Source organism: Dryobates pubescens, chromosome 8 (assembly GCF_014839835.1).
Source record: "Dryobates pubescens isolate bDryPub1 chromosome 8, bDryPub1.pri, whole genome shotgun sequence".
Lineage (NCBI taxonomy): Eukaryota > Metazoa > Chordata > Aves > Piciformes > Picidae > Dryobates > Dryobates pubescens.
This window is the reverse complement of record NC_071619.1, coordinates 10,044,561-10,068,227: the sequence shown is the minus strand read 5'-3', so window position 1 is coordinate 10,068,227 and position 23,667 is coordinate 10,044,561. Positions and strand designations below refer to the sequence as shown.

General features: G+C 43.4%; 1 protein-coding gene across 1 annotated transcript in view; it reads left to right on the top strand.

The window, feature by feature from the left end:
• The window catches only part of SORCS3 (sortilin related VPS10 domain containing receptor 3), a 317,614-nt gene that overhangs the window by 80,161 nt on the left and 213,786 nt on the right, over positions 1–23,667 (top strand). Inside the window, exon 2 of the mRNA XM_009908219.2 lies at positions 14,767–14,834. Coding sequence (XP_009906521.2) covers positions 14,767–14,834 — 68 coding nt within the window. The remainder of the gene's footprint in view (positions 1–14,766; positions 14,835–23,667) is intronic.

Here is a 23,667-nt window from a genome sequence, read left to right as displayed (position 1 = left end):
TAGAGGTTTCTTTCCAACCAAAATGATTCTGTGTTTCTATCTCACAAGGTCAAGCCTTCTGAAAGTTTTCTGCTGCAGTGAGGGTTGCAGTGTGGAGCTGCAGGCAGGTATTTTCATCTGACCAACAGTCCCTGGGCTCCAAACAACCCTGAAAGGGTTGCAGATCCTTAATAGTGCTTTGGATTTCTGCCGTGGTGATTTGCTTCTTTTATACAATCCATGTGCATAATACAGAATCTGTACTTCTGAGCTTCTAACTTTTACAGCTTTGAAATTTTCAGCCATAATGTTGCATTAAAGGGGATTTGAATTCAAGTTCCTCTATTTTTCTCAGCTGCTTTTTTTAAAGTAACTGAACACTTAAGTCTGTAAGAAAAATTGCCTTTGACAGCTTTAACTGCACTGTTCCACATCTCCCCATGCAGACTTTAGCACAAGGTATTTCTTAAGTGGGAAAAATACATTTTCTTTCTTACAGAGCTCAAAAGCAGATTAATGGGACACATTTTTTTTCATAATTTGTTCCCCCAAATTACAATTTTGGGCCACCGTGAATAGTTGTGATTTTATTGTACTCCCAGACCTTTGCCTTCCTGCTCCCTGCCCCTTCCCCTTGCCCTGAGGTTGGTACCTGTCCTGAGGTTGGTACCTGTCCTTCAGAGGACATTTTTTTTTGTGGGGGGAGGGGAGGGGGCAGGGTAGTGCAGAAAGGAAGATTTTTATAGGTTTTATTTCTCCCCTCCCTGCTTCCCACAGGGTCAGATTTTAAGCAAATATCTTTTACCTGTCTGTAGCAAATACTCAGATGAGGGAAAAAAGTTCATTTTGTGCTATCTGTGTCTTTCTTCTAAAGCTTTTATTTCCTTGGCAGGTGCTGAACTGATACCTGGTAGCTTTGGAAGATAATCTGTCTGGTTTGCGTGACAAACTGGAGCTTAGAATTGGGAGTTCAGATCCCTCTTCTGCCTTTACACTCCCTTGGGAGTCTTGGGCATATCCTAGGGCCAATGTAGTGTAGCTATTTTAGCCTCTTGCTGCCTGAAGAAAGCTAGGCTCCCATGGTAGGGCATTTTAAGTGCCTACTCTTTCAGCTGGCATGGAGTGAGGCATCCCATTAGTCCCTTGAATTCACAGTTTTGAAGCCATTGGCCAAGCCTGAAAGAAGATAAAACATGCTACTTCTGTTAGGCAGGCAGTATGAGACCTCCTCACACTTGATAGGAGATTGCTTTACCTCTGGGTGAGGTTATTTACAGGCTGTTGTGATACAGGTCATGTTGATTCTTCCTTGCCAATGTAGCTGCAATCTGAGGTAGTTAAATGTCAGTTGGAGGCAGAGCTGAACCCCACAGCACCTGTCTATGGTGAATGTCCATCAGCTGACTCTCACATTTCTTTGGGTTATCAGGTAGAACTCGAGCAGCTCTGGCCCTGTAATGCTTAGGGCTACTTTCTAGAAGGGATGGTGTGCAAGCTTGGATGTCTCATAAAGAAGGGAGAAGCTGAATCTTGAACTTAAGAATTCTCAATCCTCTGTTCTGGTGCATATAATCAGAAGATTTTTCTAGTGTCTTGCACAGACCTGTTTGCTGTTAGCATACCTGTTCCCCTGGACTCCATAGGAAGAACAGAAGTTAGTGAAGATGAAGGAGGATGTTACATGTTGTTGGCTCAATCTGGTGGATGTACACAGAGGAATAATTACCAGCTCAGTTTCTGGAAATACCTATTGAGTGAGATTTCATGGAAGCCTGCATGATTAGGCCCTTCAAAGGCGATCACATCAGGGCTGCAGGGGTGTTTGACATGAGCAAGGAGATGCTCTGCACAGAAACAAATAAAAGAATTTGCAAACAGAGAATGTTTTCAGAGAAACAACTGAAAATAATACTTCTTAGCTACTTAATGATATGATACAAATACTACTACTACTAAAAGCCAGGTAGTTATGGCACAAGGAGTACAGGCAATGTAGTGATGATGTAACAGGTGCACAGATGAATATGGAACAAAAATGAAATTAAATATGAGAAAGATGATTAAAATCAAGAGTAGAGATTGCTTCAAAGGAATAACAGTAAGAAACAGAGCTGCTTGGGCAGAGTTTGACCTTACCACAGCTGAGCCACTAAGTTTCAAAGCAGGCTTGGGCATCTGCATAGAGGGACTCCTGCATAAACATAGGCTCAAGGTCAGAAGAGTGTAGCCAGTTGGACAGACCACGATTTTATTACCTTAATATATAAGGTAATCAGATCATTTAATCTTTGTTGGATCTATAATAATGTAAAAAATATGTTAATTGGCTAGTTAGCACTCAAACTATTGCTTCTGACCTTTTGACTGTGGAGGGCCTTAACTCGTGCTTGGCTCTTGCCTCCAGCACTTTCCAATCTGATGGTACCTGCTCAGCCTGACTGACCCAATTTGCCTATGATAGATACTTGTATATTTGAAATGACCACTTTTATTTTCATCTGCTTCATCCTGTGTATTTCTCTTCCCCTACTATTTCATTATATATATGAATACCTAAGCATATTTAAAGAATCCTTATTATTAAATCCTGAGTTTCTACTAATGGTGTTCAGACAGTCAAGGTTAGGTAGGAAATGTGAGGGGGGGGTGAAAAAAAAATCTAAGTGTTTGACTTTGGTACCTGGCAGTAACCATAACAATACAATTTGTGCATTTTGCCTTTTTCCCCTCCGTGCCTGCACTTGTCAAAACCTGGCAATCTACAACAATCCTTATTTCCCTGGGCTGTTGTGAGGAAGGGGATAAGTCAAAGTGTAAGGTACTTGGATTTGTTGATAATAAGGATCCGATGGCAGGAGTGGAAGGTCTTTTAACTGGCTATTAAAAGCAGAGGCAAGAGCTTTTACATAGAGTACATAGAATAAACCAGGTTGGAAGAGACCTTCAAGATCATCACGTCCAACCCATCAACCAATCCAACACCACCTAAACAACTAACCCATGGCACCAAGCACCCCATCAAGTCTTCTCCTGAAAACCTCCAATGATGGCAACTCCACCACCTCCCCAGGCAGTCCATTCCAATGGGCAATCACTCTCTCTGTATAGAACTTTTTCCTAACATCTAGCCTGAACCTCCCCTGGCACAGCCTGAGACTGTGTCCTCTTGTTCTGGTACTGGCTGCCTGGGAGAAGAGACCAACATCCGTCTGTCTACAACCTCCCTTCAGGTAGTTGTAGAGAGTAATAAGGTCACCCCTGAGTCTCCTCTTCTCCAGGCTAAGCAACCCCAGCTCCCTCAGCCTCTCCTCATAGGGCTTGTGTTCCAAACCCCTCACCAACTGGTACATCTTTTGTTTCTTGGTAGTGTCTGTGAAACTCCAAATCTTGAACTGGTTCCACTGGAGGGAGAAGGATATTGCCTCAAAGTAATCTTGTTAAAAATAGAATAATACTGTCTCAGAACAACACTGTTGTCACAGATTGATCTCCCTGCAAGAGGGTGGGCTGCTATTCAAGCTGGGAATAGTGAGGAAGCTCTGACATCCTTCCCCTCTCTGAGTGCCAGGCCAGTGACCAGACTTTACTACTGACATGGTGTCTTCTCCAGCACCCATCTCTTGCTGTCTTGTTGAAGACAAGGCTCTTTACTTTAGAGTGCATAACAGAAGCGTTTCTTTGGCATGGCACCTCGTTCCCTGCTGCTGTTCTCTTGAGCTAGCAATGAGGCATTTTCACATGACCAAGTCAATCTTTGAGTCAGACATGAGGACAGAAAGGACTTCTACAAGTACCTAGTCCATCAACTGTCTGTGGAGAGAGAAAGAATCTCTTAGCCCATGCTCTATTCAGTGACAGTTATTCGAGTGGCTAATTGGAATCTAAGGGAGATCAGTAATAACTATACACATATGTGGGAAAGGGGAGAGAGAGAGGAGTGAGCAGAGCCTGGAGTCTGAAGTGGCAGTCTGAATTTTCTTGAAAACTCAGCTTCATGTGGGCTTTTTTATCTCTCTTTCAGAAATGGCTTAAACATGAAATGCCTCACATAGTTTAGTTTCCTTTATGGCAACAGTCTTGCCTTCAGCCCTCATAGGAAATCCTCACCCATCCTGGCAGTTTCTAACATCTCAGAGAGCTGTGCTGTATTACCTGTGCTGCTTTACCTTCTGTCAACTTTTATTTATGTATTGATTTATTTTTAAATGATGATATTTTTTTTAAGTGACAACTTTGAAGGTAGTGTACCCACACTTGGGGTTCAAGTCATTCCTTCTCTTCAGGTCAGAAGCTTTAAATGGCCCTCATCAGGCATGTGACTCCACAGAGTTCATCTGCTGCACAAAATCTGCTGATTTGCAGATGATACCAAGAGATAACTGGAATAAGAACAGAGCTGGCAAAGTAACTGGGGGCTCTTTTTCTTCTTAAACTTAGGTGGAGATGTGCACATGACAGCTTTAAAGGCAGATGAAAGGTGGTGGTGGGGGACACAAAGATAAAATTAAATTTCCCAGGGCTTTGGTGGAGGCTTCTTAGCAAAGGGGAAGAGCTGGGAGATATGATCCAGCATGGGTTGCTGAATCAATAAAAATAAATTACGAGTTCTTTGCTATCACCTCTTATAATGTATGATAGGAGACCTTTAAATCATATCAGTACCTGCCAGGAGAGATTGTATTTATGTTTAACTGAGTTACACAGAGATAAAGCTCAGACTTCTGTTACTTTAAGCAATCTAGATGTCTTTTCTGGGGGGGAATGTGTGTTTATGTGCAGCAAGGCCATATGAAAAGCTGGAAAGCTTCTGTGGAGCACAGCTGTGCCTCGTCAGGGTGGTGGGTCAGATAACCTGAGGGGTCATTTCTGTCTCTAGCTTCTCTGACAAAGTGCTGCTCACAAGCTGCTTGTAGTACTGGTGTGTCTACCCTCCTCCCAAGTGTATTTATTCCTAATGGTCTGGAATTCTACTTAAATGTCCCTTGTGTTTTATTGCTGCCCTTCTAAAGGTGCCTAATTCACCACCAGGTCTTTCCCAGGCACTCTCTCCTGATGCTCTGTGACTAATAATTCTAGTAACACTTAGCTTTTATGGAATGATCTTATTGTATTTTATTCCCCTTCACCTACAAAGAGGACAAAGGCTTCACGATCTGACCTGGTAGCTATGTTTAGGACTCTGCTGCAGCCTGTGAACTGAATCTAGCTGCTCTTTAAGGGCTGATAACACTGCTGGAATCCTTTCTTTTATTTCTTTAGTGAGAAGGTGTTAAGAATGCGGTTGTAATTTGTTTCTGTGTATATGTGTGCACACTAAAGGTAAGCATGTAGGTATGCAGGAAGTTTCACAGTATAACTAAGGTTGTAAGAGACCCCAAGGATCATTGAGTCCAACCTGTCTCCACAGACCTCACGAATAGACCGTGGCACCAAGTGCCACGTCCAATCCCCTCTTGAACATCTCCAGGGACAGTGACTCCACCACCTCCCTGGGCAGCCCATTCCAACGGCTAACCACTCTCTCTGTGAAGAACTTTCTCCTCACCTTGAGTCTAAACTTCCCCTGGTGCAGCTTGAGACTGTGTCCCCTTGTTCTGGTGCTGGTTGCCTGGGAGAAGAGACCAACCCCTTCCTGGCTACAACCATCCTTCAGGTAGTTTTAGAGGGCAATGAGGTCACCCCTGATCCTTTTCTTCTCCAGGCAATATTTGTATATTAGTATATTTGCTGAAACTGGGACAGGATTTACCTTTTTTTTTTTCTCCTTGGAAAAAGTGTTGCATGAGAGATGTTACCCAGGTTTTAATGTCTTGTGCACATGGAAGAGCAATGTGGCTGACTTGCAGATGCTCTACAGCTAGAAGCTATGCATACCGCTCATCAATGTAATAACTGGAGTCTGTGTTTTGGGAGGAGGAGAGTGTTGTTGTAAAACATTATAGTAAAACTCCTCTTCTGAATCCTGGAGGCATTAGTCACTTCTTGGGTGGTGATGTCATTCAGCTGCATCCACAACCATGACATAGACTTTGATGTGCATCGGGCCTCTGAATATATCATAAATTATGATCCCTGCACCAAAATATTTAAAACCCAAAGCATAAGAGAGCATGTCAGATTCAAAATCCTTTCTAGACTTGTGGAGGCCCAGAAATGTAAATCTGTGGCAGTGGAAGAGGTGTCTGCCTCTGTTTTGATGCCAACAGGTGGTTTTCTCTGACAGGATGGGCTTGTCCTTGAATTGCCAAAGCAGAGAAGCAACACACAAGAGTCCTGCCCTGCTCCTGCTGGTGACTGTGAGGGAGGAGGGAGTTGGGCTTTCCAGAGCTGGCTTTTTCTACAGTCCACTCTAGTGGCTATGTTGTGTTTTTTTTCCATCTTCACATTCTGCTCATTCACTGCAAGCCCTGTAAATGGGAATTTCAAAGTGCTGCCTACAACCTAAGGGTTCTTCTGTGAAGATAATGTGATCTGTCTCCAGTGTCCCAGGGGAATCCATGGGAAGACTTCTGAGCTTTGGTTCCTACTTTGCTGCCTGATTTACATTGAAAGGGAGGACAGGGGGCAGAAAGAACATACTGTGGAAGTTTTAATACTGGAAAGTGAGAAGCAATATAGGCAAAGCAGGATTAAAGAAAAATGTCTTTTAGTTACTGGTTCTTGTTTTGAGGACAAATTTCACAGTCTCAGCTGTTTGGAGATCACAAGTTCACGGGAACATGTTTTGCTTTTGTGTGTGATCTTGAAAGTTGTCTCTTTCTGTTTCAGAAGGTTCTTTTGCCTGTGCTGCCTGAAGCCACCCACAGATCATTTTTTAACTCTCTAGAGATTAAAAAAACGAAAAGGAAAATGTCCATTGCTGCTTCTTAAGTTGGCATCACTTTACTGTAACAAAAGTGTTGCTGTGATTTCCAGTGGGCAGAATTTTGCCTGTGTTTGTTGTTAGTACCTCTGCTGTTTTCTTCTCATGTCTTAGACATGCTGTTCCTCAACTGCTACTATCTGGAGATGTTTTCTTCAGCTCTGCTCACCAGGCAGTAAGAAGAAGGGAAAGAAGTTCGAATGGTATTTAAGGTGTATGTGTTCCTTTTTTTAGCTAGTAGTTCTGTTACTGTGAGTGAGCTTGGACTGACAGAAGCATCATCATCATCTTCCAGATGATGCTGCTTAGCTTAAATTAACTGAATATATTGAAGTGGATTATTTCAGTCGTTAAACTCCTGCATGGAAACACTTTTTTAGAACAAAGTGGTCTATTTTTCTGATGCATTTGCAAAGGGAATTGAATCAAACTCTTAAAAATTGATTTGGATTCTTCTTCCTGAGTGTTTCTATGTAGAGAAACACTTCATCTCTCTCTGCTTCTGGTTCCTCATCAGTAAAGCGAAGATGACGTTATTTGTCTTGTTTCACAGTAATGATGCTTGCAGAATCTGTTAACACCTGTGGAATTTAAATTCCCTGCATGGGAGCTTTGTAATAATCCTATAGCCTTCTTGCAACTGGAGATGGCACTGAGGGCTGGCAACTGCACTTAGATTTCCAATGCAAATAAGGCTGATGAATAGAATAGAATAGAATAAACCAGGTTGGAAGAGACCTCTGAGATCACCAAGTCCAACCTATCATCCAACACTATCTAATCAACTAAACCATGGCACCAAGCACTCCATCAAGTCTCTTCCTAAACACCTCCAGTGATGATGACTTCACAACCTCCCTGGGCAGCCCATTCCAATGGCCAATCACTCTTTCTGTGCAGAACTTCTTCCTAGCATCCAGCCTAAACCTCCCCTGGCACAGCTTGAGACTGTGTCCTCTTGTTCTGGTACTGGCCACCCGGGAGAAGAGACCAGCTCCCACCTGGCTACAACCTACCTTCAGGTAGTTGTAGACAGCAGTAAGGTCTCCCCTGAGCCTCCTCCTCTCCAGGCTAAGCAACCCCAGCTCCCTCAGCCTCTCCTCATAGGGCTTGTGCTCCAAACCCCTCACCAACTTTGTTGTCCTTCTCTGGACACATTCCAGCAAGTCAACATCTTCCCTAAACTGAGGGCCCCAGAAATGGACACAGTACTCCAGGTGTGATGATGTGTAGTGTGATCATACACATTGCATACATACAATTTTGGGGGTGTCATTAAGTGAAGTGATTTTGGTGGGACTACTGGGGAGTAGTTGATTTTCTTCATAGAAGCCTGTGTCATGCTGCATTTTGAGTTTTCAGCTAAATCTGTGTTGATAACACAACAAAGTTTTAGTTACAGCTGAACAGTGTTTCACAGTGTCAGATTTTCTTTCTCTCTGCCTGCCTTAGGAGTAGGATGGGGGCTACCAAGAATGTGGGAGGAGGCATGTCTGGGACAACAGACCTAGTGGCCACAGAGGTATTTTGTTCCATACAATATCATCCTTAGCAACAGTAACTGCGGAGTAGTCTTTTCAGACTGGTCATTGTTCAGAGACTGATTTTGCATTGGTCTTCTGTGGGAAGTAGTCAGAGGCTGCTTTTGCATCTGCTGCTTGCTGCTGTTTTGTTGTTTGTTTGGTTTTATTTCTTTATCCCTTCCCTTCCCCCCCCCCCCCCCCCCCCCCCCCCCCCAATTAAACTCTGTCTGTGATTACAGGGTTTTCTGACTTTTGCTTTCCTGCTTCTCTCCCCTATCCTTCTGGAGCTGGGATGGAGTGGTGTCTGGGTGGGTGCTTAGTTTCTGGCTGAGGTCAGCCTACTACACACTTAAATGCAAATATATGTTGAGCATGTAAACCATCCTCTTCCCATGTTCTGAGTGTTTATGGGGGGGAAACAAGGTTGATACTGGCTGCTTTTGCCTGAATTAGCCTTGAATACAGAGATTAAATGAAAGACCGCCTTATGTGGCAATTTTGTCATTTCAAAGAGCTCCATGAGTTTGTTGATCAGTTCATCTTGAATTTTGTGCCCTAGCACCCATGCTCCCCCACCTCTCCCCACCCTGAAAAAAACACACCAAATGAAAAGAAAACACCACAAACCCAAACCAAAAGAAAGAATCAGCTGGGGACCTCCATAGAGCAGCACTGCTGGCTTTTAGGTCCCAGAGCATTTTAAGCTAAGTTGCCTTTAGCTGTGGCAGCTTCCTAATATTGGTTTCCATCAGCCTGTGAGTGCTCACATTTTAAATTTACTTATTGGCTGCTGTTGTTCTCATGTAGATTGGGTAAAGGCAGATGAATTTTGAAGACAAGCTTCCCATGGCTAGTGCTGCAGGGAGAAAGGGTTGCAAAGTTCATAGAAATAGGTCTGTAGGCAGGAGGTGGAGACCCCAGTAAGACAGAGAAAGTGAGTGGAGAGTTCTCATCTTTCATTTATAAGTCTCTAAGCTCTTTGTTGTACTGTGCCCTGCTCAGGGCTCATCCCTTTGCTCATTATCAATTACACTTGGTAAACATGTGGACAGGGCTGCTGATGAGTTGTGTTAATCTCTGTGCTGATCCAGCAGGTGCACTTAGGAGATGAATTCATGAAGTAGATCAGTGTTGGCCTTTCAGATATCTATCTGAAATGATCATTTACTTTCTCTGACTGCTGTGCTCATCTCTCCCCCATCTCAATATGAATGTCACCTAATACAGGAGCATAACTGCCTTTGTGGCACTTTTTGATTGTTATGAAGTTCATTGTCAGCCTGTTGAAGGAACTGCAATGCCTTCCACTCTGATCTGTGGGAAACAGAGCTATATATTCCACTGTGGGGTATATGCAAAGCACTTAGCCAGGTTAGAACTGGCAGGATCTGGAGGAGGGTTTAATGAGCTAAACTAATTTTCCTTCATAGTAAAATTTTACAAGCAAGAAAGGTTGTTACACCACCAAATACTCTGAATTGCTTCTGAGCACTGTTGTGATTTATGATCTTGGAGATTACTAATAATCATCCTAAGAATAGGGATCCCCCTCAGAGATGTGTTTTCAAGCTGGAATGAAGTCTAAATTACTGTTTCTAGTTACTTTGCCCACCTCTTCCCTCCACCACCCTCCACCCAGCTCCCCCTGCTTTCATGCTGGCCAAGTTGTGTCAAGACTCAAGGCTGCTGGATTAGGCAGCCGTGGAGGCTTGCTGGTCTTATTTTAGAGGAGTGGTCCATCGTATTTAAATCTGGATTTAGAGGTTCAGTGTACTGAACAGCATGATGATGGGATTCCTCAGTGCCAGAGACTCTTGATTTGTGTTGTAGTATATGCCATTGAAGATAACTAATTGTCAGGGGTTGTCACTTTTGTCATGCACACCTTACAGGAGGGTGTTCATCTGACAGTGTAGTTTCTGTAAGGCAAAAACATATGGACATGGCATATGTGAGAGGCACATGTGGAAGATTAAATGCTAAAGAAAGCCTTGCAGAGCCAGAGCATGACTTGTTTCCAAAGAAAATATGTTTTTTTTCTGGTTATCCTTTCTCCATCCCCACTTCTGTCTAGAAAACCAAAGCAGTTTATTGAATTATTCAGGTCATTTAGTTTTGTGTAAGCTCAGCTTGAAATTGCATTTTCCAGAAGTTTTGTATTGCCTTAAGGGAGTTGTAATTGAGCCTGGCCTCTTTTCACACGTTGACCTGCAGGCTGGTTTTCCTTTTTCTTATTCTCAATCAGCTGAGCTGCTTGGTGCCCCAGGAGACACCTGCCCTGGGGGTGTCCTGGGAAGCACAGTGTGGCTGTGTGGAGCCTAGCCCACAGGAGACAGGGTGACATTTCACTGCAGCCCCTGGAGTGAGCTCTGTGATCCTGGAGAAAAATGTAGGTCAGCATTGAGATGACTTGCAGTTAATTTTTGGGGGAGATTGGTTTGATGAACAGAAACAGTTTAATTTGGCACTATAAGTGTGTTTTCCTTATTTTGATTAAAGGATGCCTGAGTGTAGGTTTTTGCTGTTTCTGAATCAATATCACTTGGAACGTTATTGCTTTTATTTCTTTTCCCCAGAGCAAAATGTTTAAATCTGAACTTAGTTTGAAGAGTAGGCATTTCCTATGGGGTGGCAATTCTACATTTCCCTCAGTTCAGGGTAAGAAAATGATTGGGTTTTGTTTTGAAACAGTCCATTAAATATGAAATCACCAATTTTCAATTGAGAATTCAGCTTTTAAAATGAAAACTGTCAAGATTTTGATGCAGAAGTACTCTGGAACAGAAAAGCCAGAGTTATTTGTTAGTGCTGACAAAAACAAGCCAAACTTCTTCCACTACAAAGTAGAAATTTGAATCAAATGTCTTAGCTTGAATCAGTAAATGGATTTTTTCCTTTTTGATTTTTTTTCTCCTGTGAGATTTCAGTTTTGGAAAATATGGCTGATTTTCCTGTTCCATTCTTTTCCAACTAAAGCATTCAAATAACACAATGTCTTAGAAAAATCTCTGATACTTGCCCATTATTTGCTCTGGATATATCTGCTTCTGTTAGCACAGCTGGGGCAACATGAAGGGCAACGAGGCTGGGGAGAGGCCTTGAGCACAAGCCCTATGAGGAGAGGCTGAAGGAGCTGGGATTGTTTAGCCTGGAGAGGAGGAGACTCAGGGGAGACCTTATTGCTGTCTGCAACTACCTGAAGGGTGGCTGTAGCCAGGAGGAGGTTGGTCTCTTCTCCCAGGCAACCAGCACCAGAACAAGAGGACACAGTCTCAAGTTGTGCCAGGGGAAGTTTAAGCTCAAGGTGAGGAGAAAGTTCTTCACAGAGAGAGTTGTTAGCCATTGGAACGTGCTGCCCAGGTTGGTGGTGGAGTCACCATCCCTGGAGGAGTTCAAGAGGGGATTGGATGTGGCACTTGGTGCCATGGTTTAGTAGTCATGAGGTGTTGGGTGACAGGTTGGACTTGATCTTTGAGGTCTCTTCCAACCTTGTTGATTCTATGATGTGGAGGCCTCAGAACAGCCTCATGAAACACTTTGAAGTTTTCTCTGCAATGCTGTGTCAAAAGCACTAAATGAAGACAACTTAGGAACCAGCTGTGCCTTTCAGGCTTAGATTTGCATCTTAACTACATGGGACACTTCCCTACTAGTTAAGTTTCTTTGCAGCCTGATGAGGTGGCATTGTGGGCTCAATGTTCTTTGGCAGCTTTTCTTGGGAAGGTTGTGTCTTCAGCCTCTCTAATCCTTTCTGGTTTGCAAGAGTTTGCTTTATTGAATCTGAATTTAGCCTTGAATCTGAATCTTTAGTATTGAATCTGAATTTAGTCTAGTCTTGAATGTGAATGGGGGTAGGGTGGAGGCCACCCAGGGTTGTGGCACAACAACGTTACCTGAGCTAGTCTTATGTGGTGAGTGAATTTTATGAGCAGGTTGCTGCAGGTGACTGGATTGTGTTTTACCACTGCCTCAGGCAAGTCCTGGTGTTTCCTGGGACCCTCTGTGAGATTTAACTGCAAAGGGATGCTCATGCTTTTGCTTTTGATGTGTTAACAACAGGTAGAGCTGGGCTTTTGTTAGTCATCTTGCACAAAAATCCAGAAAAGCTGCACTAAACAACATGCTTTTACTTTGGATTTATAGCCAGAACTGAACAGGATTTAAACCACTCCTGTAAAGCTGCTCTTATCTTGTGGTTTGCAGGGTTCATAATAGGTAAGTGACATCTTCAAAAACATAGGGTGTAGGAGATCTAGGGAGAGGCCATAAAGAACTAGGAGAGAGAGAGTGGATGCTGCCTTTAGTTGTAATTTAAATCTATGGCAGAATTACTCTGAAATTTTACCAGGGCATGGAAGTTTTATTTAACATGTGTAGGACTGGATCTGGGATGCACTGAATTTGGCAGAAGTCATCCTGCTGTCTTCAGTGTGATTAAGCTTAGAAACTGGAAAACTAGCTCTGTGAATCCTTACCACTCTTGTGAGCAATAAAAAGCATATAATTTCTCAGGGCTTGTGCTGTGGTGAATAGCTTCCTAGATACTCTTTAGAAAGGTCTTGTCTGAGCCTATGTGGGAATATAGGAACATCCTAAAGGTGTCTTTTTCATCAGGTTTTAGCAGAGAGCAGGCTGCACTGCTTCCCTCAGTTGATGCAGGAGGAGTTACACAAACAGTGGTTGCTGCAACTTGCAGCTGGCTCTTCACCCTTTGTATGAGAAGGTGTGTGCAGGGTTTTAAGATGCATTAAAAAGGGAATTGTTCTTATTTCCCCACTGCTCAGCATCGGTTTAGGCTGACACGGGCTCCTCTGTGCTGACTCAAATCTGCCTGGCAGGTTTCTTTTCACACCCTGCTGGAAGCAGCTTAGCTTTTATCTTCCTCCTGAAGGTCTCTGCATGGGGAAATAAAGGGACAAAATGCAATCCAGGATGAGGAAAGTGAATCCGGTAGAGGGAGAGGAATGCTCAGGGCATCTATTCTAAACCCATTAAGTTGGATACTGACTGCATAGTCACGTACCAAGGTCCCTTACAATTTGAAGAGGTCTCTTCCTGGTATTATGCTGACAGGAACCAACTGCTGCAGCCGTTGTGATATTGATTAATCCTTTGGCATTTTTCTGCAAAGCTTTAAATTCCTCACCTAGCAGGCTTTCAGCTGGGAAACCCAAATGAAGGGTGTGACAGGGCTGACTGCTGGGAGCGGGAGGAAGAGGAAGGGAGATGTAGCTTTCGTTGTGTAGGAAAACATTAGTGAACTCAATCCTTTGGGTCCCATCTTGAATTTGAACGTATCTTTTAGCCAAACTGAGAAGTACCTGTTAACAAAGCAAAAGAGCTCTTCCTGAGTCTGGTCTCATAGAATATGAGGGGATGAACTGTGTGACACTAGTTATGCTAAATCAGCAAGAACAGATGCTTCCACTGAGGGACCTCCATTCTTTTTGCAGAAGCTCCCATCCTGTCTGAGTGTGAGAGCTTGCGTGGAGTCTCACAGATTGTCTCAGAGTGAATAGCTGCCTTTTGGGGAGAGGAGGGCACTAGGTAATGTAGCTGGTAACTAAGAGGATTACAGTTACCTATGAAATCTGAGATCAGAGCATCCAGGATACTAGAGGGAAATTACATTCCTCTGTGATCCCCTATGTAATGTTTAGTTCTCCTCTTCTGCCTCAGTTTGCAGGGGCATGATTTGAGAGTGTCTGGCTCTCCATAAAGTTAGTCAGTGGGTCCTGAAGTTTCTTACTCTTCTTTATCCTTTAAGATATCACTGACTTTTTTGTCTTGTTCAGTGTCTCAACTGAATGTCCTCCTCTGTGTCCCTCTATTTTACCACTGCCATGAGGCGATAGCCTACGGGAATTTTCATGCTTGTGGAGTCAGTGACAACAGATAGGGAGCAACAAAGCTCATGCCAGGCAAAATGCTTTGCTGGATGGGAGAATGTCCATAAACAAACCTTGACAGCTCTTTCCTCGGAGGCTCACCAATTCAGGCAGCACCCTGAGAAACAGAAAACATCGACTGTAATTTCTGATTGGGCTGTTGAGTCAGCAATGATGTAGCTGCTTCCACTCCTGATCTTGAATAACCACAGCTGTAGAGAGGGCAGCTCACAATGCTCGATTGATTCCTGTTGGCATGTTTGATTTCAAATGCTAAGCATGTGGAGATTAAAATAAATGTTAGTGGCTACATGATGCATTAAGCTAATGATTGTTTTCTTTTGTAAACTTTCTTGATCCTGTAATACCACAACTTTAATCGATAAATGCTAAGCTCTCCTTTGAGTGATCTCAGATGCTTTGTGTCTTGTTACACAGTCTAAAGGAAAACTTTTTTTTTTTTCTTTCTCCTTTCTTTTCCCTTTGTCTTCCTCCCTCCCTTCCCCCTCCCTAGGTGATTCTCATTCTGACAAAGCTCTACGACTTCAACTTGGGGAGCGTTACAGAGAGCTCGCTCTGGAGGTAAGTGGATTTTAGAAATCACAGCACTGTGTCTGTTGTAGAACTGGAGGCTGAGCAGCGTAGGTATCTGAGTTGAGCAGAGGAGACAGCAGGAGGGAATCTGAGATAACTGAGGTTGCTTTTTGGAAAAGGGATATGTGATTAACAACACATTGCTTTAATGAAGTGAGGCCCACAGACAAGGGTTTCTTGATGTAAGGGCACCTCCTGGGCACACAGAGGAGCTCGGTTTCATTCCTGCATTTGTGTGTCCTTAGAGGAGTCTCTCCATCCTTCAGAGTCTCTGTTGGGAGGGCTGGCAATGAGAACAGTCTCTGTAGATGGTACATGCTCACTAAAACAGTGTCCATGCAACATAGTGCATGATATAATCTTAGTTGATCTTAGTAGTCTTCTTCAGTCCTGTGAGCTGAAATGATCCCTTTGGCAGTGAATCTGTGTTGCTTTGGGCTTTAAGGACAGACACTAAAGGATGATCTTCAGAGGTCCCCTCCAACCCCTACCATGCTGTGATTTTATGACTACAGGTCCCACAGTGAGGTGCTGGTATCTTTTCTGCTATGGATAGACTCAAATAGTGTCATGCACCTGCCATTCTCCTAGTCTGGCATGGGAGGTGCAGTGTCTTGGCTTGGGAATCATGTGCTGGAGACAATCATGTGTATGTTTGCATTATGAATGTGCATTTAAAATAAATTAAGTTCCACTCCCCCATAAAAACTCCCCAAACTCACAGGACAGTTCCTCTACACCTGCAGCCACCAGTAGTTTATACCTGCTGAGAATTGCTCTTCCTCCGAGGAACTTAAAGCAAAAGAAAAAGGCAGACATGGATCGTGGGAGACCAGGTAACTTGTGTCAGGTTTTCTAGATGCTATTGTGCAAGCTGCTGCAAATGTAGTTGGTGGAACTGTCAGTGCACTGTAGCATTACAGGCATCGCTCCCGATGTGAGCGGCTTCTTTACAGATGGTCTCTCATACTTCTTTCTTCCCAGCTAATTTAAACCTCTTGTTTGGAGCAGGCTTTGAGCGTGTGCTGCAGTGTTGTTGCTGTTAATACATTTAAGGGTTAATTGTTCAGTAGAGCTCTTGAAACTTCTTAATTTGAACAGTATTTCCAAAGCCTAATTGCGCTGTACCATGGTAATCTGCAAAAGTATAAATAACCATGCGGCTAATAAGAGAGCACACAGTAATTTCCACTTACCCTGGTACTTTTCAAGGTATTAAAGCCTTGAAAAAACCCTTTTGCTTCTTTACCTAACAAGCAGAAATGGCACTGTGATTGTACTTTAAATGTAATTGCCAAGCAATCTGCTCTGCATAAATAATGTAAACAAGCTGGCAAATCCTGTCCTAATAGAGAACTTGCAGCATCACCCAAGCTCTGTGGAAAGATAATAGCAGCATCCCTTTTGGAGTTTTCCCAGGGTGGTGAAAACCTACTTTGTTGTCAGGATAACTGGAGGCATCCAGTGATTGATCAGTTGGGGAGACATACCAATTTCTGGGTGTGTTTCAGTGTGTCCTGGGACGCTTCTGCATCTTTTCTGCAGTGAAATATGGGCCAGCATGGGACCAAGAGACTCAGAGATGTTAAGTCAGAACCTCATGGGTCCTTTTCCAGAGTCTGGAAGGAAAGAAAGCTGAAGATAGGAGTTAGAAGGTAGGAAACCTTAGTTTCCCACCTGGAAAATTCAGGATTAAGCCATATTGTACTTCTGAGGGCAATGTGGAGCCTTAGAGACCATCTATGAGTTTCTTTGGAAAGAACACTGTAGAAATGCAAATAAATACTAAGTGGAAGCAATAAGCCAAGAGAAAGACTCCTCTTCTCAGGATTTTCTGTTCTATTTGCACATTAAGGCCTCTGGATCTTTGCATTATTTAAACTGGTGCTTTTCAATATTTTCTTTTAGTTTTTGAGCCCCTGAAAAATTCAAAGGGTGGGTCTGTCTTTGCAGAATGAATTTAAGCCTTCTGCAACAGCTTTCCGTTTCTTAGTTGCTTTTTGTAGACTCCTTCAAAGACATCTCTGAGCCCCCAGAACTGATGGGTCACAAGCTGGATACAACTATCAAGTAATTATCAGAAGGAGAGCTGGACATATCCAGGAGTTGGGTTTTTTTCATAGATTTATAGAATGGTTTGGGTTGGAAGGGACCTTAAAGATCATCTAGGTCCAAGCTCCCTGCCATGCAGGCTTTCACTAGCCCAGAATGCTCAAGGCCTCATCCAACCTGGTCTTGAACACCCCTGGTGGGGGACATTCCAGTGTCTCACCACTTCCACTGTAAAGAATTTCTTCCTAATATCCAGTCTGAATCTGCTGTCCACAAGCTTAAAGCTGTTTCCCCTTGTCCTGTCACAACAAGCCCTTGTAAAAAGTAGCTCCCTGGCTTTCCTGTAGACCCCTTTCAGATACTGGAAGGCTGCTGTAAGGTCTCCCCTGAATCTTCTTTTCTGCAGGCTGAATAGCCCCAGCTCCCTCAGTCTGTCCCCACAGGGGAGATTCTTCAGCCCTCTGATCATCTTTGTGGCCCTCCTCTGGACCTGCTTCAACACTTTGATGTCCTTCTTATATTGGGGGCACCAGAACTGGACACAGTACTCCAGATGGGGTCTCACAAGAGCAGAATAAAGGGGGAGGATCACCTTCCTTGTCCTGTTGGTCACACTTCTTTTGATGCATCCCAAGACACAGTTGGCCTTCTGGTTGTTTGTTTTGTTTGGGTTTTGTGTGTGTGTGTGTTTTGGTTTAGATTTGTTTGGTTTAGTTTTAGTTTTTTAATCTATTCCTGTTTTCTGGGGAATATGACACATGCTTTTTGCTAACAAGGAATCCTGTCCATCTGAGCTGTGGGGCTGTGTGATACCTATTCCAAATGCTTGGCAAACACAGTTGCTTCCACAAGAAAGGGGCAGAGAGCAATGAATCACACAGCAGTGCTTCCAAGGATGCAAAGATAGAGCAGAGTGCGATGTAATCTCCAAATACCATCTTGCCTCTGCCTGTTTCATGCATCAAAAGCTTCTTCTCTGTTCCCCCCTGGGTTATAGCACGAGAGACTTCTTTTAATGGAAAACTGAATTGCCATATAAGAGAAATTTCTAATCCCTGCATCTAAATACAAAGACAAGTAAATCAATAAGAAAACATCCTGAATGTAATTAAAAATGGGAGTGAGAGCAAAAGAGGGAGAGAGGAGAATTAAAAGTTAACGTTAAAAGCTGATCCTCTATCAGGCTGATATAAGTTTAGACAGAGGAAATGCTAGTCAGCATTTGAATGCAGGAAGACAGACCTTGCTCTAATATGCAAATCCAGGCTTCTGAGGCCTCCAAAAAAAATCACAGAAAAGGTCTCCATTGCTACAGAAACAGCCAGCCTTGTAGCAGCCAGCTTAAGAGGAAAAGACACCCCACCTGCACACCCACTCACAGCTGCATCACTCTCCCTGGCGAAACAGCCACATCATTTCTTGCTCACAGGAGATACCTGTTGGGGGTGGTTTGGATTCTTATTTATTTATTTTTTTCCACTGAGTTGAGTGGAGAAGATGATTTTTCCTCCTGTGAAAAGAAGCTACTTTATTGCAGTTGTATTTGTGATGGTGTGAGACATCAGAATTTGTGGAGAGGTGTCTTTTTGTAGGTCCATAAATATAACTAGACAAATTATTTCAGCTTCTCAGGTGTGCAAAGCCTTCATGGATTCTCATGTCTTAGGAAAATATGTATCTGAATAGTTGAGAATCCAGCTACATCCTGCCCTACTAAATTTAAGTTAAAAAAAATTATTAAGAGCTGGACATATGCTTTCTGCAGAATATTCCTCTCTTCCTCCACCCCTTTCTGCACCAACAAAAGGGAAACAGTTCTCCCTCCTAATCTATAAACTTACATGGTTTTGAGTGCTAATGGAGCATCTCTGATTCCCAAAGCCTCTGTAGGCCAGGGTCCCTTCACCAAACTTCACTGCCCGTGATGTAATGTAAGCATGAAAGAGTGATCTGTGATGAGATATAAATAGGAGGAGAGGCCAGGCTGTTTCACAGGAGCTGGAGTTTAAGAAGGCGTCTGTTAAGCAGAAGAGAATGAGAGGGTTAGATATACAAAATATACTGTCTAAAAGGCACCCTTCACAACCAGGAGTTGAAGGGCTGGGTTTTTGCCTATTTTTCTGTTGAAAATCTCAGGCAAAATGTAGTAGTAGGAGGAGAGAAGGGAAACTATGTTCAGTGGCTTATTTCTTCAGGTGTGTGTGTTCATAGTACTTCCACATCTAACTCAATCTGAGTGTGATAAAATGAGTTGTGGTTTCAGGTGTATGTGTATGTGGTGTTTAGATACATTATATGGGGATTTTTGTAGGTTACATGGTAGGCAGCAAGTCCTTTCGTTAGTTAATCTTGTTGCTGTCTAGTTGATCCCTTCACGTGTTGGAATTACAAACAAACAGGAGGAATCTGTGGAGCTCCTTTTCTTATTCTCTAGGCCTTTAAGATTTCACAGGTTTTACAAGCAAAGGAAGAGCCTTGTGAGTGTTTCCTTGCTTGTCTCCTGTTTTAGCTGCACAGTATTTAGGTGGGGTTATATGAAGATGACAGTCTGGATAAGCCTTTAAAGTTGCTATTGTAGTGTTTAAAATATTTTCAACTATTCCAGCCAGTGTGGGTTGAACAGTTATTTCTGCTAAGATAACTGGAATAAAAGATTTTTTCCACTGTTGCCTTTTTTTAGTATCTAGGAACAGTTACATACATTTAGATTGCAGTAACTAAAAAGGCTGCCTTCATCCCAAGGGAGCTTTCAGTCTCAGATGAAATGAAGAGACAACAGGGCAATCCAGCAGACAGAAGTGCAAGTTAGCAGGACAATATTTATGATCAATGTAATAGCCATGACTGCAACATATCAGCTAATTAGGCAGTGGGGAGTAGTTCAGATTTTCTTCCAAAGTGTAAGCACTTGCATGTGTCAGCTCTGAGTCCCCACTGCCATTTTACTGACTCTTGATGGTCCCCAGGAGTTTCTCTCCTCTGCTGTGGTCCCAGCTAAATTATCTAATGGTACATAAAATGCTGGCCCATGCATTAACCCATATTCAAACCCATGATTGACTCTCTGCTTAAGAGGCTAAAATGCTGATGAAGGAGTCTTTATACATATTCTTTCTTGTTTTCTTGTTTATTAACCAAGGAATTATGTTTCCATGGCAGCAGTCAAAAATCCTCAAGCATTTTTTTGACTCTTGTGGCTGCTGTGCCTCAAGAGGTTGGTCTGTTGTCTTAGCTTCTGTGTTGAGTTAAAAAAACCTCAAAACTTTTAGTTTTTTAACAGAGACAGCCACAAAGGACAGCAGCTGCAACCTGGCTTTGAGCTGAGAGGGGTAAAATCTCTCAGCTTGGTTGCAAGCTGCTTTCTGTCTTGCATTATTCTTTCATTTCTGTTTGAATTACCAAATCACCATTTACCAATTACCATTACCCCATTTCTGTCAGTGTCTTCACCTCTTAAGCCTCCCACGGTCACCAGAGATCATCAGCATGTTTCAATGTACCTCTAGCATTTGTTTCCTTGGCAAAGTTCCACAGCTCAAGCTGATTTCTGTGCCTAGGTTCATGTGTTGCACATGGAGCTGGCTTCAGGTAGGGCTACTCTGTAAATGTGAAATGGTGCATGTGGTGTGAAATGCCACGTCCACCCGTTGGGAACTGGTCTCTGTGCTCCAAGTGCAGCAGCCTCCAGGATGGGTCAGTAAGAAGGCAGGGATCAGGGATTCACTAAGCCTGACTCAAATTTCTGTATCATCCTCTGTGAAACAAGCTAAACCTGAAATAGGGCATGGCTCAGCCATGATAAAAGAGCGTTTCTACTCCAGTGGCAATGCATTATTTAGACTGTGGTGCTGAGAGTGGCTGCTTCTAGTTTGTGCCGCAGCCTCTTGCTCAGTACTGGTCAGGTTCCACACATTTTGCAACAAAGCATTACAGTTTTGTTGTTGTTTTTTTTCCTCTGGACTTTGCTATATTGAAATAGTTTCCAGACATGCTGCCGTGACCAGCTGACATCTCCCTGCGCTGCTGTCAAATTTGATTATATTTATTGTTTTTCACTTTTATGCTGACAGCATGGATCTTAGATACATGCTCTTTTTCTGGAGGACTGTATTCAGGCATAAAATTAATGGAGATGGTTTCCAAAGTAGCAGTGCTTTCTGTTACTGCATCTTATTTGGTGTTTTTTGACAACACTGTGGGGTGCAGAAATCCTGTGCTGATAGGGAAAAGGGCTTCCCATACCTCCAGCCAGCCATCAGGGCATGGAGGGAGGGAGCCAGATGGGTGCACAAGCACATTCCTGAATTTTCTTGGATTTGAAAACCAGGGTGCCCAAAAGTTTAGTATCTCCACTGTTGTTGTTAGAATGTATAAATAGCCTAGCTTGATGATGGCTGTTTTTTTAAGGCTATGGGAGCCACCTGTCAAAATCCTTGTGCTTGAGAGCTGCTAGGTACAGACTGCCGAAGAACAAAGGGAATGGGGAACTGTAGCAGATGACTGCAGTGTGACATTGGAGTTTTTCCTCCCGGCTCTCAGCACCCTGACTTGCAATTAGTATGGGCCTTCAGCAGCATCCCAGAATAATGCAGTTCTTAACCTTTAGCATTCTTGCTGATTTGTCTTTTCCCCACAGTGGGTGATTCAGTTTATCCTGGCTCATTGCAGCCTGGCTGTCAATCATAGATACCATCTTGGCATGGAAGCCACACTTGAACTATTTGGAAGATGCATAGCAGCTGCATGTTGGCCCATTCTGAGCTAGCTGCTGCCAAATGAGGATCGTGGCCATTTAATAAAGTTCCTTGACCCAAAGAGCTAGGTAGTGACTAGCAATAAAGAACAGAAAATGTAGCATTTTTGAGCCAAGTGAATGCTGCTTCTTTGCCCTCATGGCTAAATTGCTGCTCATTTTGGAGAAACAGGCCTTGTTCTTTTGCTCAGGCTGACATACAGAGTCTGGCATAGTCTGCAGACACCTGCATTTTTCCACCTATGCATGTATGTCATGGGTTGAGTTGAATCTGCTGCTGTTATTCATACCATCCTGCCCTCATGCCAGCTTCACAAAGAAACCTCTGGCTGGAGCAAGGTATCATGGGGCTGGAAGTTCAGATTGTAACATGTGGGAGGCTTCCTGTTCTGGTTGCTGCCTTTGGTTTCTGAGTTTGGGCTGTTGGGCTTTCCTGCTGGGTGAGCTGCAGGTTGGGTTGCTGGCTTCTGCTGCTGCTTCTGCTTTTTGCTGCACTTTTCTGCAGATCTGCTAAGGTAATTGTGCATCTTTACATCCTTATCTCAACCCAGGGTTGTGGTGGGTTTTTTGGTGTGCCTTTTTTTTTTCCCTTTTAATTGTTGTCTGCTTGTTTTGGTTTGGTTTTTTTTGTTTGGTTTTGATTTGGATGGGTGGTTGGGGTGGAATTTTTTGTGTGTGTGTGTAGTTTTTATTTGTTTCTTTGTTTTGGGGTTTTTTGTGGTTTTTTTTTTGTGTGTATGTGTGTGGGGGGTTTGTTTGTGTCTTTGTTTTGGGGTTTTTTGGTGGTTTTTTTTTGTGGTTCTTTTTGTGGGGGATTTTTTTGTGTGTGCGTGGGTTTTTTGTTTGTTTCTTTGGTTTGGGTTTTTTTTTGGTGTTGCTTTCCTTCCCATCTGTTTGTGTAGAGAAGGGTGTGTGAGAGTAGGCTGTGTTAACCCAGGACAGTGTGTTGCAGCAGGCATTGTAAAGCGGGTCCTAGTTAATGCTGGTTGACGGTAGTCTGAACATGAGCCTGCAGTGTGCCCAGGCAGCTAAGAGGGCCAATGGCATCCTGGCCTGCATCAGGAACAGTGTGGCCAGCAGGAGCAGGGAGGTCATTCTGCCCCTGTACACTGCACTGGTTAGGCTGCACCTTGAGTACTGTGTCCAATTCTGGGCCCCTCAGTTTAGGAAGGATGTTGACTTGCTGGAACGAGTCCAGAGAAGAGCAACAAAGTTGGTGAGGGGTTTGGAACATAAGCCCTATGAGGAGAGGCTGAGGGAGTTGGGGTTGCTTAGCCTGGAGAAGAGGAGACTCAGGGGTGACCTTATTACTCTCTACAGCTACCTGAAGGGAGGTTGTAGACAGATGGATGTTGGTCTCTTCTCCCAGGCGGCCAGTACCAGGACAAGAGGACACAGTCTCGGGCTGCGCCAAGGGAGGTTCATGCTAGATGTTAGGAAAAAGTTCTATACAGAAAGAGTGATTGCCCATTGGAATGGGCTGCCTGGGGAGGTGGTGGAGTCGCCATCATTGGAGGTTTTCAGGAGAAGACTTGATGGGGTGCTTGGTGCCATGGGTTAGTTGTTTAGGTGGTGTTGGATTGGTTGATGGGTTGGACGCGATGATCTTGAAGGTCTCTTCCAACCTGGTTTATTCTATGTATATTCTATGTATAATGATCAGGAGCAAGAGAGAAAGCTGGTTAAAATAGCTGAGTGAAAATCAGCAAGGAGAGAAATTACTGGGTGAAGGACATTGCATTAAGCTGCACTGTGGGGATGCTCAATGTTCACAAAAGGCTATGCATGCAAGGGTTGTTTTTGTGCTTTTAAAATAATTCTAAAGAGCAGTAAAGGGGTGGCTTAGCTTCCTTGTGTTTGCTGCTTTAGGAGAGTATCCATGACAGTAATGTTAGAAATTGCTGGTTACCAGATGATTATAACAATTGACCACCTTTTTCTGCTGTGGAAGAGAAGCCATTAGAAATAACTGATTATGACCAGGTTCAAAATCCTTTTCTGGCTTGAGGTGATTAA